The sequence below is a fragment of the Telopea speciosissima genome, chromosome 1 (genome assembly GCF_018873765.1).
Source record: "Telopea speciosissima isolate NSW1024214 ecotype Mountain lineage chromosome 1, Tspe_v1, whole genome shotgun sequence".
Taxonomy (NCBI): domain Eukaryota; kingdom Viridiplantae; phylum Streptophyta; class Magnoliopsida; order Proteales; family Proteaceae; genus Telopea; species Telopea speciosissima.
Genome location: NC_057916.1, coordinates 1,789,531 through 1,803,050, shown reverse-complemented (window position 1 = coordinate 1,803,050; position 13,520 = coordinate 1,789,531). Strand labels below are relative to the sequence as shown.

The window sequence follows — 13,520 nt, the reverse complement described above, 5'->3', positions numbered from 1 at the left end:
CGCGGTGATGCCGGTACTCATTAGTCATTACTTCATTAGTCATTACTCAATTCAATATCTTATTCTTTTGAAATGAAGGTGGCATGTTTCTTTTGTTGTAATGCAGCTGAATGGTGGGTGTTGTATGGGGTTCAAAGAAACAATTTAAGAAAAATAGCAATCAAGGTTCTCTCCCGGACATGTTCAACATCCTGGTCTGAACGGAATTGAGTACATTTTCTCTCATCCACTCCAAGAGGAGAAATAGATTGGGTTCGAACGTCTCTCGACTTAGTGTATGTGCATTATAATTTGAGGTTGAAGATGCAACACATACGCATGGGACAAGAGGGTATCAGGGAAAATATCGATCTCGCCGACATTTTCCAAGTGGAGTCGATGATGAAGATCCTATTGTTGATTGGGTGAGGGATAGAGGTGAGCCGAGTGTTAGATCACCTGGAGGTGACGACCCCATGATAGCCGAACACATACAAGCCGATGTGGATGACTTCATGGCTGCAGGGTGAGGTACATGCATGGGACGCGTCACCCATACCGTTCCAGTCTACTGGTGGTGTTGATGAGGAGGATGAAGATTGGTCTATGTCATCTGGTGGAGATGGTGATGGTGGAGATGGTGGTGGTGGTCCTGGTGGAGATGGTGATGATGGAGGTGATGATGAAGGTAATGATGGACGTGATGATGATGGTGATGGTGGTCAAGCATATGAGGGAACTCGAGTCCCGTTTGTGGTACAAGAGCAGCAAGAGGCAATCCGTGCCCCCACCGGCCCCAAACCAGCCACACGTCCCACATCGTCCACCTCGACCTACTCGAGAAAGCAGCGTGGCCAGCCCGTCCTGGTGGTCGTGGTAGTGGTACTAGTAGGCAGGCTGAGCTTATGGACATTGATGCCCTATCTGGCTCTGTTGGTGGACTGAGTATTGGCGATAGAGACAGTAGATCGAGTGGGCATTTCCGTGCCCCATCTTTTCATGTAGACAGCAGTCCATCTCCAGCACAATCAGAGCATGGTTCATCTCATTCACATCCATGTGGCGAAGGGCATTCGGCGTACCCTTGGGGGCAGAGCTATATCTTCTCCATCCATTCCCGTTTTGAGTATGACTCCCACTCACAAGGATATAGTGGATCGTCTTTTGTGCATGACTTCTTTTCCTATCATCGCTACCCAACCCACCAGCACGCGTACACCCGTACATGCTCCCACCATTATATGACTCATATCATAGTGGATCGTGGGTAATACTTCTTCACAGTTTGGTGACCTATATCCTAGGATAGGTTACCTTCAGCATGTTGATGATGCAGTTTACATGGCCACTGTGGATGACTACACTCGCTTCTTCTCCTAGACTATGACGTGGCATGCTTTTGTCCTACAGTCGGAGAGCAATACACGTCGGCTCCAGCGGACCATGAGTGGGGTTGATCCTGGACGGCGGAGTAGTTATTATTAGCAAATTTGTAAACATTTGAGATGAATGATGACTAGTTGACTACTTGACTTGTAGCCTTATAGGGGACAATTGGGGATATTGACATATTGTGATTTGGAATGTTTGATATCATCTTCTTAAATCTTAACTCTTAAGTTGTTATTTGTTAACTTGTTATTGACTTGATGTCTTATGTACTTAATATTATGATTTATGACTTAACTTATGAGTCATTATGTTTCCAACTTAGTTCCAAGTCAATTTACTTGTTTAATGTACAATGTGTATGTGTAAATGTGTAATTAACTAAGTTATACACTTATGCATTAAGGTTCGACCGTACATTGCCAATCAATGGTGCACATCCAAAACACCATTTTGGGTGACTGTTTTTGCAATTTGAACATTTAAATGTGTTTATATAGCCTAAAATAGGGTTTCCATGAAGTTTCAGGCCTTAACTTGGCCTAAAACCCACCGAAATGACCTATCGAAACATACCAGAAAAAATACAATATTTCGACCGAAATATCCGAAATTTCGAATATTTCGGATATTTCGGTCAGCTCGAAATACCGAAACGAAACGAGTTCTTGAACTATGATACTCATTATAAACCCTAGATCCGTACATTAATCTCCTTCTCAAACCCTAACCCTAACTTCACTATCTATCTAATTCCACCCTAGCCAACCCATTAAACCCTAGTAAATCCTGGTTCTGGTTCTAGTTGGCTTTATCCCCATCTAGGATTACATTATTTGGTATCAAAGCCTAGCTATGGGTTCTCCAAAATCAAGTGATCCAACCACTCTACAGCAACTGGCTGAGATAGTCAAGGTTTTATCTGAAGATGTGAAGACCATCAAGCAACAGGTTGATGTACTGTCACAACAAGGTCCTACCGCACCTCCACAAAGAAATATCACAAATCAAGCCGTTGCTTCATACACTAACAACCGACATCCACGTAGGTTACCACGAGGGTTCCCACACTACATACACAGGATCAACAACAATTCTGCCTATGAAGAAGATGAAGATCACGATGGAAATCAATATTACCGTGATGATAAGCATAAGGTAAAACTGGATCTGAAGGAATATAACGGAAAACATGACCCTATTGCATTCCATGACTGGTTGAGTGCTCTAGATGACTACTTCAAGTGGTTTCGGTTGTCTGAAGACTGAAAGATGCAGCTGGCCACAACTAAGTTAACAGGAGGAGCCAGAGATTGGTGGCGTACACATGAAGACAGGTTGATCCGTCGTCACATGGAACCAATTACTTGGGCAGCTATGAAAGAGATTCTCAAAGAGAAGTACTTACCTCCTTCTTATCAGAGGCGTTTGCATGATCAACTGAACACTATACGACAAGGTACCTTAACAGTTGAGGAGTATATTGATAAATTCAATGACTTACTCTCACGTACGGGTAGGGCTGTCAAAAAAGCCCGGCCGACCCTAACCCGCCCTAACCCGCCCTGAGCCCGGACCCGAACTGACCCTGTATTTTCAGCCCGAAGGGCGGGTTAGGGTTTATTAATACCCTGACCCTGGCAGGGTCGGGTCGGGATCGGGTTTAGGCCTCGGGCTCAGCCCGGCCCGGACCGACCCGACCCTGTATTAATAATTATACTTATTTATAATATAGGTGGGGTTTTGGGGATCTATTTTGGAGCGTAGGATTGAATTGGATGCATTTAAGTTGTTGGTTAGAAATGAGAAACCCTAAAATTTCTTAACTCCTCATCTATTGTTCTCGATTTCTCCTTTGGAGGAGAAGGTCATCGGAACCTAGTCTCATCGTTCTTCCTTTCAATGGGAGTTGCGAGTCTACAACATAGACACATAGAGGGAGAGATCAGTTTTAGGGTTTGTCTTTGAGGAAGAGAATGTGAAGAGGAGAAGAGCTCTGCTTCGTTAGATCTTCAAAAGCTTGGAAAATTGTTTAAGTTCGTAAATCTGAGATGGAGAGAGATTTCTTGGGTCTGAATGCAAAGGAATCGTCGCCGGCGGTGAAGGAGGAGAGCAAGGAGGGATCGAAAGATTCTGGTATTCTATTATTTTCCAATTTCTACTTTAATTTGAGAAATTTTGTTTCTCTGAAGTTGAATTCCCTTTTTTTTCTTTATTTGATAGTTAAGAACTTCACTCCGCTCCCTTCTATTCTTCTTCCACACAGGGAATCAGCCATTTTTTGAAACCAGTTTTTGGTGGTGTCTCGTTGGAGAGTCTCCTCTCCTTCTCTGTTTGTTTCTGCAGTTCATCGTCCTCCATCGTTCACGGATTATTGGCTCTTTGTTCTCAGTTCTGGAGGATCGATTTGAGCTTGCTAGGCTCTTAAATTTTGGGTTTATGTTGAGGATTCATCTTTGTGATTGTCTAGATCTAAGATTCAATATAATTCCATTGCAGAGGATTTTTTCTTTGAATTCTAAACTGATGGGCAAGGTAAAACCCTTCAATGTATCTTTTGATTTGGGTAATTTGTGGTTCTTTGGTCTGATTCTATTATTCTGTGGCTTGAATTCATGGCACATAGCTTCAATGGTTGACTCTTATTTTCTAATTAGATAAGATTCATGGTTCTTTTTAAAAAAAAAAAATGATACTGTTCACTCGATTATATAGCAAAAACTATTTACAAAAAAATAAAATAAAGTCAAGGTCAGAGTTAGGGACAGGGGTCAATCGGCAACTGACCTGCCCGCCCTATCGAGGGTCGGGTCGGTCGGGCCGGTTAGGGAAAACCCTGGCAGGGTCGGGTCAGGGTTGAGGGTTTCTTGGCCCTGCCAGGGTTGGGTCAGGGTCAGGGTTTAGGCAGGCCCGGCCCAACCCGACCCATTGACAGCCCTACGTACGGGTGTAGATGAGAATGATGACCAGCTTATATCCCGTTTCAAGTTGGGATTGAGGGTTGACATTAAAGACAAGATAGGCGTGGTTGAAATATATAATTTGAATCACTGTTTTGAAAAGGCCATGGATGCTGAAGATTTAATCAAAGCTGCCCTGCGAAGATTCACACCGCAATCCGGTGATATTTGGAGAACCTTACTCCTAACAGATCTAGTGGTTTCCCTACCCGAGCTCCACTAACTACAAAGGAAAAGGGTAAGGCCCCCATGGGTAGTCAAACACCTAACAAGTGTTTCCATTGCTAACAAGATGGTCATTATGCAAGGTACTGCCCCCAAAGAGGGAAGTCCAATTCAGTGATTGCAGCCATGGAAACTAGTCCAGATGTCCAAGTTTGTGACCCGCAGTTTAATGACAATTGGGCCGTTAATGCTGCTCTTGAGGGAGAAGACTATGATGATACTTTGGAAGACTATTTATGAGGTAAATGTAGTAACTCGCATTCTGGTTGCTGAATCTAAAGGAGAGGACTGGCGTCGACATTGCATCTTTTATACACTGATGGATAGCGGGACAGCAACAGCACAAGTGATCGTGGACAGCGGTAGTTGTGTCAACGTGGTTTCTAAAGCTTTTGTCATTGAAGAGGAGCTTCAAGCTGAACCTTACCCACAACCATACAAGGTATCCTTACTTAATAATGATACTTTAGAGGTTAATCAGCGATGCTCAGTGCCACTCAAGATTTCTGGTTACGAGGAGAATGTCTGGTGTGATATAATTCCTATGATTCTGACTGATGTCTTACTTGGGAGACCATGGATGTATGATAACAATGTATTGACGGGAGGTACAAAAAATCAGTGTTTCTTTGACTTCAAAGGGAAACCACTGGTTCTCACCCCCCTCAATGTACCATTGATGAAGCCAAGGCTTAGAGCTGCCCAGCTGAAGCGACAACAGGTCTTGAAAACTATTGACAATAGACAGCCAATGAAAGGAGGGTCAAGCAGCAAGGCACCACATGCTAGTACTAGTACTACTAAAGCACAACCCATGGAGCAACGAATTTTGTCCCTGCCTCACCGAGAATTCCTTACTACAAGTGAAGAGACAGGGTTGATACAAGCCCTGGTCACGAGAGCAGTGTCACCAACCCCTACCACTATTCATCCCAAGTCCATAAAAGATCTGCTTGATGATTTCTCAGATCTAGTACTAGACGATCTTCCAGATGAGCTACCTCCTATGAGGGATATTCAGCATGCCATTGATCTAGTACCAGGTTCGGTGCTACCAAATCTGCCCACTTATCGTCTCAGCCCTACTGAGCATGCCGAGCTCAAGAGACAAATGGATGACCTGATTCGCAAGGGGTTTATTGTTGAGAGCATGAGCCCATGTGCTGTTCCAGCATTACTTACTCCAAAGAAAGATGGTACATGGAGGATGTGTATTGATAGCAGGGCAATAAACAAGATCACCGTCAAATACAGGTTTCCTATTCCAAGACTTGACGACATGTTAGACATCCTCACAGGTGCTTCCATCTTTCGAAGATTGACTTAAAGAGCGGATATCATTAGATTTGGGTCCGCCCAGGAGATGAGTGGAAGACTGCTTTCAAGACAAAGGATGGTCTATATGAATGGAAGGTGATGCGTTTCGGTCTCACAAATGCTCCAAGCACCTTCATGCGTGTAATGACACAAGTACTTCGTCCATTCATCGGTAAGTTTCTTGTGGTTTACTTTGATGACATTCTTATCTACAGCCACACCACCAAGGAGCATCTCGATCATCTAAAGCAAGTGATGAGAGTGTTACGTATAGAGAAACTCTTCATCAACCTCAAAAAGTGTTCTTTTATGTTACCTAAGGTTATCTTCCTTGGGTTTATTATATCTTCAGCCGGGGTTGAAGTTGATCCGGAGAAAGTGCAAAGCATATTCGATTGGCCAGTGCCACACACCTTGACAAAGGTTAGGAGTTTCCACGGCCTAGCATCTTTTTATCGGTGTTTTATTCGGAACTTCAGCGGCATCATGGCACCCATTACTGAGTGCATGAGAGAAAGTAAGGGCAAATTCCAGTGGACACCGGCTGCTACCAAAGCGTTTTCCTTGATCAAGCAAAAGATGACCGAGGCACCTGTTCTACGGCTCCCAAACTTTGATGTCATATTTGAGGTGGCTACAGATGCATCCCATGTTGGGATTGGAGGAGTTCTCATGCAATCAAATCATCCCATTGCCTTCTATAGTGAGAAACTCAACGATGCTAAGCGGCGTTATTCTACCTATGATTTGGAGCTTTATGCAGTGATCCAGATTATAAAGCATTGGAGACACTACCTTATGGGCAAAGAATTTATTCTATACTTTGACCATGAGGCCCTTAAGTATCTCCATTCTCAGCGATCCATAAGCAACCGCCATGCTAAATGGATCGCCTATCTCCAGGAGTTTCATTTCGTTCTGAAGTACAAGGCAGGCAAAGAGAACCAGGTCCCTGATGCGCTAAGTCGGAAAGTTCTCACCCTATCCACCTCTTCTACTCACAGCACAGGCATCGAACATATCAGAGATGAGTACACGGCTGATGTTGATTTTTCCCCCATTCATACTACATTACAGCAAGGCGAAACTGATGCCAAATACTCCCTACGTGATGGATATTTCTTCTTCGGGACACGCCTATGTATCCCTAACACATCCCTTCGGTAGCACCTCATTAGGGAACTACATGGCGGTGGCATAGGAGGGCATTTTGGCATTAGCAAGACATATGCTGCAGTTGCTGATTTGTATTATTGGCCACATCTTCAGCGTGACGTCCAACAGGTGATTCAGCGTTGTCGAGATTGTCAGCTTGCCAAGGGTGATAAGCAAAACACGGGCCTCTACACACCTTCTTCCAGGCCTCATGCACCCTGGTTACATATCGCATGGATTTCGTTCTCGGTCTCCCATCTACACGGAGCGTCGCTGACTCTATATTTGTGGTCGTGGACGGGTTTTCGAAAATGGCTCATTTCATTCCCGTCGGAAGACATTTGATGCCAGTCACATCGCCAAGCTCTTCTTCAAAGAGGTAGTACGTATTCATGGGCTACCCGAGTCTATTGCTTCTGATCGTGATGTCAAATTCACTAGCTATTTTTGGAAGGCCTTGTGGATGAAGACCAATACCAAGTCAAGTTCTCCACCGCCTTTCATCCTCAGCGGATGGGCGATCAAGTGGTTAATCGCAGTTTAGGCAATCTCCTCCGATGTCTTGTTCGTGATCATGCGAAAGATTGGCCTTCTGTCCTTGATATTGCCGAGTTCACGTACAATAGTTTTGTCAATCGGACCACTGGCCGTACTCCATTTGAGATTGTTTTGGGTCTGCAACCCAAGCGCCCCGTGGACTTGCTTCCTCTTCCTCCTCATGTTCGTGTTAGTGTGGACGCTGATGAGTTCCTCCGCCACATCACCAAGGTCCATACCGACGTTCGCCAACGCATTGCTATTAACAATGAAGGTTACAAGGCAGCAGCTGATCGTCATCACCGATACGTGGAATTCCAACCTGGTGATTTGGTGATGGTCCGTATTTCTCCTGAGCGACTTCCTCCTGGAGCCAATTATAAGCTCCACCCTCGCAAAATGGGTCCTTTCAAGGTGCAACAACGCATTGGGACCAATGCCTATATGCTCGAGCTTCCTCCGTCTATGAAGATTAACAATGTTTTCAACGTGGCCGATCTCACTCTTTATGTCGGCAGCCTGCATAGTTAGGGATTCTTCCCTACACCTGCATAATTAGCCATCAGGTAGGTGTAGGGATTCTTCCCTACACCAACAGCAGTCGTGGGGATTTAGATTAGTATTTGTTTTATTTGTTTTTATTATGTTTTATTCTTTACTGAGTTGTAATTCTAATTAGGATTCCTAGTTCAAATCTGAATCCTAATTAGAAGTCCTAGTTTTGAGTCCTAGTCCTAGTTGGCATTCCTATTCTTATTTTGAGTCCTAGTCCTAGTTGGCATTCCTATTCTTATTTTGAGTCCTAGTCCTAGTTAGGATTTATATTTCATGTCCAGCCTTGAAGGCTATATAATGTAAGAGCTCCAATGAGCCCCCCACGATTTAATGAATAAGAAATTTGCTTTGTTGCATTCCACTTTTCTGAGATAGGCTGTAAAGGTGAGGCTGAGATAGCCTTCACGAGTTCACTGTCTCTCTCATTCGTGTGCATTCAGATTTGTTCAAGTTTGCTACTATTGATTGTTTGAAGGTTCATGGCTCAGTTATCCAGATCTGCTACCAGTTCAAGGATCTATCCAATAACTAGTAAGTAAATCTCCATCCCCAAACCTTTCTGTTCCTAACCCTCTAAACCAAACCCTAATATCCCTCCATCTCCAAACATCACTTCCATAACCTAAAACCTGCCCAGCCTGATTCCACCATTAGATGCAGCCCAAACTTGGACCGAATCTCCCCCTCATTGTTTGGGAAACTCGATCCAAGCCCCTAGCCATAATACTCATTATAAACCCTAGATCCGTACATTAATCTCCTTCTCAAACCCTAACTCTAACTTCACTATGTATCTAATTCCACCCTAGCCAATCCATTAAACCCTAGTAAATCTTGGTTCTGGTTCTAGTTGGTTTTATCCCCATCTAGGATTACATTAGTAACCTAAATTGACTAGGAAAGTGAAATAATAAAGAAAACAAACTCAAAATAGGACTCTAACTAAACTAAGGAAGTAAATCCCGTTTTCCTATTTTCTACCCATATTTTAGGCCCATTAAATTGGCCAATTACAAAATAAACCCATGGGATCAAAAGCCCCACACCTACATAACCCAACCCAAAACTTATTTCCAATAAAATAAGCCCTCTAAGTGACTTATTTACATCAATTATCCAGTTGTGGTCCCTCCTATGCGGGATCCTGGGTGGGCGGAGGGGTGAGTTTGGAAACGGTGGCATTTTTTGCTCAAAGTGGCTGCTCTCAAGACTTGAACCCGAGCATTTTCCTTGGCAGCACGAACCTTTTACTATTGCTCCAAGAAATGGTCCCTATTTTCTATTACTCAAAGCATTGTAGCCTATATAAAGGGTAGAGGGCTGGCTAAACTCTATAGTGTGATTATAATCATTATATTTACTTGAAACACTTATCTTCTTTAGTACCTGCCAGATAAACTCTCTAGGGACTCTGTCATAAGCTTTTTCTAGGTCAATAAAGACCATATGGAGATCCTTCTTACAATCTGTAAATCTTTCCATGTGTCTCTTAACTAATTAGCTTCTGTCATGGATCTTTCTGGCATAAAATCAAATTTGTTTTCGAAATAGTAGTTTCTTATCTCAGAATAGATTAAATAACTCTCTCCCATAATTTTAATATGACTCATTAGTTATTTCAGCTCTGAATTTCACCTTTATTTTATAAATCGGAACCACAATGCTTCTTCTCCATTCATTTGACATTTTCCTTGTGCTCATAATCTTATTAAACAACTTGGTTAGCCAAGATAAATCACAGATGCCTAAGCTGTTCCACGCTTCTATCGGGACCATAGTTGTCAAGGCATCTCCTTGGCGTCCAGGGGCCTTGATCGCCTAGGCGGGCGCCTTGGACGTCTTGGTCAGCTAGTTGGTGTTGTCTTGATTTTGGACCCTCTCCAACGCCTTGTGTCGCCTAGACGCCATGGCAACTATGATTGGGACCCATCTGGACCTAGTACCTTGTCTACGTTCATCCTCCTTAAAGTTTCTTTTACTTCAGGCTTCCTAAATTTTCATATATATCTTCAACATGTGTCATGATGGGTAATGAAGCCCTCTGAGGCACTATTACTTGAAATGTCTTTATATAGTACACTGTAGAAAGAATCTTTCCATCTCCTTAATGTCTTCATCCCTTTTTAGTACATTACCATCTTCAGTTTTAATACATCTAACATGGTTGAAATCTCTACTCTTCCTTTCCTTCATTTTAGCTATCTTAAAGATAATTTTTTCCCTTCGTTTGTGCTCAGATTGTTATGAAGATCTCCATATTATTTTTTCACCCTTGGTTTTCCCACAATCTTCTTACCTTCATTTCTAGAAAATTTATGAAGCTAAAAACCTGTCACTGTATGCTTTTATGCCCACTTGTGACATTACAAAATAACACTTTTCCTTTTTTGTGGTTGGGGGGAGGGGAAGGTTTTTTAGGTTACCATGTTGTGGATCATATGGATCAGACTTTCATCAGTTCTTGTCCATACTAGCTCTTTTTTGTGCCATGGAGTTGGATTCTTTCCTTAGTAATGGTAGATATCAATAACTGCTTTGAAAAGTGAGTTTTCATTTGCTTTGTGAAATTAGCCTGGAAGTTGTCACATGAATAGTGAAGGATGTGGGACCCCTGTCTACTCAGCTGCCATGGATTTTGGGTTCCCCGTTGGCTATATTACTGTTTATGACAACTTGATTATTGTATCTTTTTGGCTAGTGAATGAATGCCTGCTGCTTGAAGGGGAAAAGAGAAAAAATAAGTGCTTGTTCATTGATTATGGTTCTTGTGTCCATTGAAGTTTACTTATTGTTGCAGTCTTCGGGCTTTTCTTGACTATTCGGGGAGGAGGGGGGGGGGGGGAAGTCAGTGTGATTAGCACCTTCAATGGAAATGCTTCACTTACCTTTTACTTGGATTCTCTTATTATTGATCTTGTTATGTTATTACTTCATTTGGAGTTTGTAATGGTTATTTTGTAATTGAGATGCTGCATTAGGACAGTGCATCATGTTCTTTCGCAATGTTTCTGCAGGGCTTTAGTTCGAAGTATGGTAGAAATATTATTTTTATGCGGAAGTAAGAAAAGGGCTGTGATAGCTACTTTGAGTGTTCTCAGTCAGCCTACTGAAGAGGGTTTTGAATATGGTCAGAAAGATGAGGTGGGTTCTGCTAAGTTCTTTTCTATTATTTTGAGCTTTCGTTTGCTGCTCCTTTGAACGTTGGCTGTTCGATATTTCTTAGTATGCTTATAGTTACATGTCTTGTCCTATCCGCAGATTATTGCAAAAACCTTGGAAGGTCTTCCAGTTGAATCGGCTTTAGATTTGCAGAAAGTATTACGAGTTAACACATTCACTTCAGAGATGAATGCTTTACATTCACTCCAGAGAATGCTTCCTGTTTTTCAAAGTCGTATGGGAGCAATGCTATTCCTAATTTCTGCATTACTTTCTCGTGGACTGGTATACCACTTTGTTAGAATCTCTCTCTGGTATTTTTATCCCTGTGCATTTACTGGTTACTTTCATTTTCAGAATATTGTCCTCTATCTTCGTGTATTGCTTCATAATTATTGAGATAAATGGTGGTGGGCTTAAAAATTCCAAGGCTAGGTTTGAAATGCACGTGCAAATATGTAGTTCTGCTAAGGGAACATTCCTGGATATTAACTGATCACAACATCCTTTTCTTAGTGTCCACCTAGAAATTTTGAAGGGCAATTACTCTCTAAATGAGTAATTGAAAAGCATTAATTAAAGAATTTAACCACTTACCTGTTGCTTCGGTAATTTTTATTTTAGCCAGACTGAGGGAGACATTTATGCTTATGGAATCGAACTTTAGAATTGTGTAGTTTATTGAAGCATTGCACCGTGACGACTGATGAGATTTTTTAGCTGGTCCAGTGATATTTTACACTGCCTTCATTATTGATGATGATGGTCAAAGGTCTCTGATTGCATGTAATATATGTGTCTCTGTGTCCATGTGTGTATTTTGTTGGGATTTATTTAACAGCCCTCAGCTTTCCCCATGATTTTATCTATTTGGTTTTCTTTTTCCCCTTAAAAAAAAAATATCCAGTGTCTGCTTATTAAGACTCCATCAGACAACTAAGAAGCAGCTTTAGTAGCGTAAGGTTGAGAAGAATGAAAACATGGTTGATGGATGACCTTTAACTCAGTGAATGTCTAGAAACTTGAGGAATTACATGTGATTAAATGGTAAATTGTGGTCACTAAGTGTACTGATACTTATTGAAGTTAATGAAAAGTAGGGGTGTCAAGAAAGCCCGCTCGGCCCGAACCCACCTTGAGCCCGGCCTGGACCCGACCCTGATTTTTCAGCCCGAAGGGCGGGTTAGGGTTTAGAAATAGCTTGACCCTGGCAGGGTCAGGTCAGGATCGGGTTGAGCCCGGCCTGGCCCTGCCCGACCCTGTATTGTTTATAAGTATATATATATATATATATATTTATATACTTTTATATATACAATATATAGATATATAGATATTTATATATATTATAATCTTCTTTATCCTAACAAAAAATAATAAAAAGCACTCAAAATCCTCAAAACCTAAAAGCGATTCACATTTCCCTTCATGCGCCGTTTGCTTCAAATCTTCTCCAAACCCCATCTCTTTCCCTTCCAAACCCCATCTCTTTCCATCTGCGATGTCTGGATTAGCCTCATCTATCGTTCTCATTTGGACTTTGGAGAAGGCTGACGAGGAGAACTGCAAGGCGAGTTTGGACCAATTAGGTATGTCCGATTGTTCTTCTTCTTCCGTATCTCTCTCTTGGTTCTGTCTCTCGCTGTCTTCTCTTTGCTCTTTCTCCTTTTTTTTTTCTTTTCACTGGGTCGAACCCTTGAAGGGGTTAATCGAAGTTTCAGAGGAGAAAAAAAGGGGTGGTGGGCGTTTTCGCTGGGAATCGACAGTGTTTTTCTTTTTTTTCTTTTTTTAAAGTCAAATGGGTGGGGTGATTTTCAGTGAAAATTGAAGAGGTTATCTGGTTTGGGGTCAAGGAATTGGATGGGAATGAGAGTCGAACGGAGTGTTTTGCTGTGGAAGTCGAGGGTTTTTGTTTGCTTGTTTGTTTGTTCGCTGTTACAGGCTTACAACAGGGGGGTAATGAAAGGAGAATAGGTTGTTACTGTTGGAATCGGGAGGGGGGGATTGGGGAGATGGGCCTGCTGTAGATGATTTTTTTTACAGTTCTCTGTGGCAGAGGACAAAGGCATGGATGACAAAACTGGGTGTAGAATGCAAAACAGAGATCTCTTGAACTTTTGAATTAATGGATGGAAACAGATACATACCCAAATCCATGTCTTTTCTTAGATAATTTTTTTTCTTAAATTTATTTTGGATTATTGAATAAATTTTGTGTGGGTTTTAGTAACCCGACCTTCGGGT

The 13,520-nt window shown here is 42.2% G+C and overlaps 1 protein-coding gene across 1 annotated transcript in view; it reads left to right on the top strand.

Moving 5' to 3' along the window:
- Window positions 1–13,520, top strand: part of LOC122666623 (ubiquitin carboxyl-terminal hydrolase MINDY-3-like) — a 31,676-nt gene that overhangs the window by 15,253 nt on the left and 2,903 nt on the right. Inside the window, exons 4-5 of the mRNA XM_043862658.1 lie at window positions 11,132–11,258; window positions 11,376–11,561. Coding sequence (XP_043718593.1) covers window positions 11,132–11,258; window positions 11,376–11,561 — 313 coding nt within the window. The remainder of the gene's footprint in view (window positions 1–11,131; window positions 11,259–11,375; window positions 11,562–13,520) is intronic.